Here is an 874-nt window from a genome sequence, read left to right as displayed (position 1 = left end):
TTATTGTTACTGTGATTATTTTTTGTTTTTTTTTGGACTAATGCTATTTTTTAATGGCTCGAACTCATGACATCCTCCTATGTAAAAACTTAAAGGGTCTGTTTGGTAGGGGATAATAGAATGGATGAGGAAATGGAATGGACGAGGGATTGCAACGGATCACTACCATTTCATGTCTTATTTGGTAGGCAAGAAAAACTAAAGAATAAAATCGGCGGTGAGTGGTGGTGGTCGGTGGCAGTGATTGTGGGAGGTGCTAGGTGGCGGCGATCGGTTGTGGCTGCAACGAGTGGGGGTGGTGGCTGCGATGATGGGCGGCGGTGACTGGGGTGGCGGCGACCGTCGGTGGTGGTTGGTGGCGACAGAGGTGAGGTGGGACGGTGGGTGGCAGTGGTTGGTGGCAACGACGGTGGGTGGTGGTGGTGACGGTGATGGTGGTGGTGGTTGGCGACGACGAGTGGCATTAGCGACGGTGGTGGTTGGTGGCAGCGGTGGGTGGCAACGGTGGTGGGTGGATAACGGCGGCGGTGGCTGCCGAGGTGGCGGGTTGCGGGTGGCGGCGACGATGGGCGTCGGTGGTGGCGAAGGTGGTGTTGTTAATGAAGTGATGGAATGAAAAAAACATGAGTGAATTGCAAAGATTGTCCTTTATTTTTATACCATTTTTCAGGCGGTGCCCTTTATGTTTAAAATTGATGAGTTTTATAACAACCCTAAAGAAACCGACACACTCATAAATTTTCCGACACCCTAATATATTTTAAAATATCCAAATACGTCCATAAAAACACCACATACGCGAAAACGGACCCCGAATACCCTAAATATTATCAAAAATAATTAAAAATTGAATTTTTGGGGTTTAGGCAGGCCG

At 48.4% G+C, this 874-nt stretch overlaps 1 protein-coding gene across 1 annotated transcript; it reads left to right on the top strand.

Annotated features, from left to right (window-relative positions):
* Positions 1 to 310: 310 nt before the first annotated feature.
* Positions 311 to 616, top strand: LOC110867227 (heterogeneous nuclear ribonucleoprotein 87F-like). The gene has a single exon (XM_022116353.1). The coding sequence runs from the start codon at positions 311 to 313 to the stop codon at positions 614 to 616; it is 306 nt and encodes a 101-aa protein (XP_021972045.1).
* The last annotated feature ends 258 nt before the right edge of the window (positions 617 to 874 follow it).

Source organism: Helianthus annuus, chromosome 16 (assembly GCF_002127325.2).
Source record: "Helianthus annuus cultivar XRQ/B chromosome 16, HanXRQr2.0-SUNRISE, whole genome shotgun sequence".
NCBI classification, from domain to species: domain Eukaryota; kingdom Viridiplantae; phylum Streptophyta; class Magnoliopsida; order Asterales; family Asteraceae; genus Helianthus; species Helianthus annuus.
The sequence above is the reverse complement of the archived record's forward strand: the minus strand, read 5'-3'. Positions and strand labels throughout refer to the sequence as shown.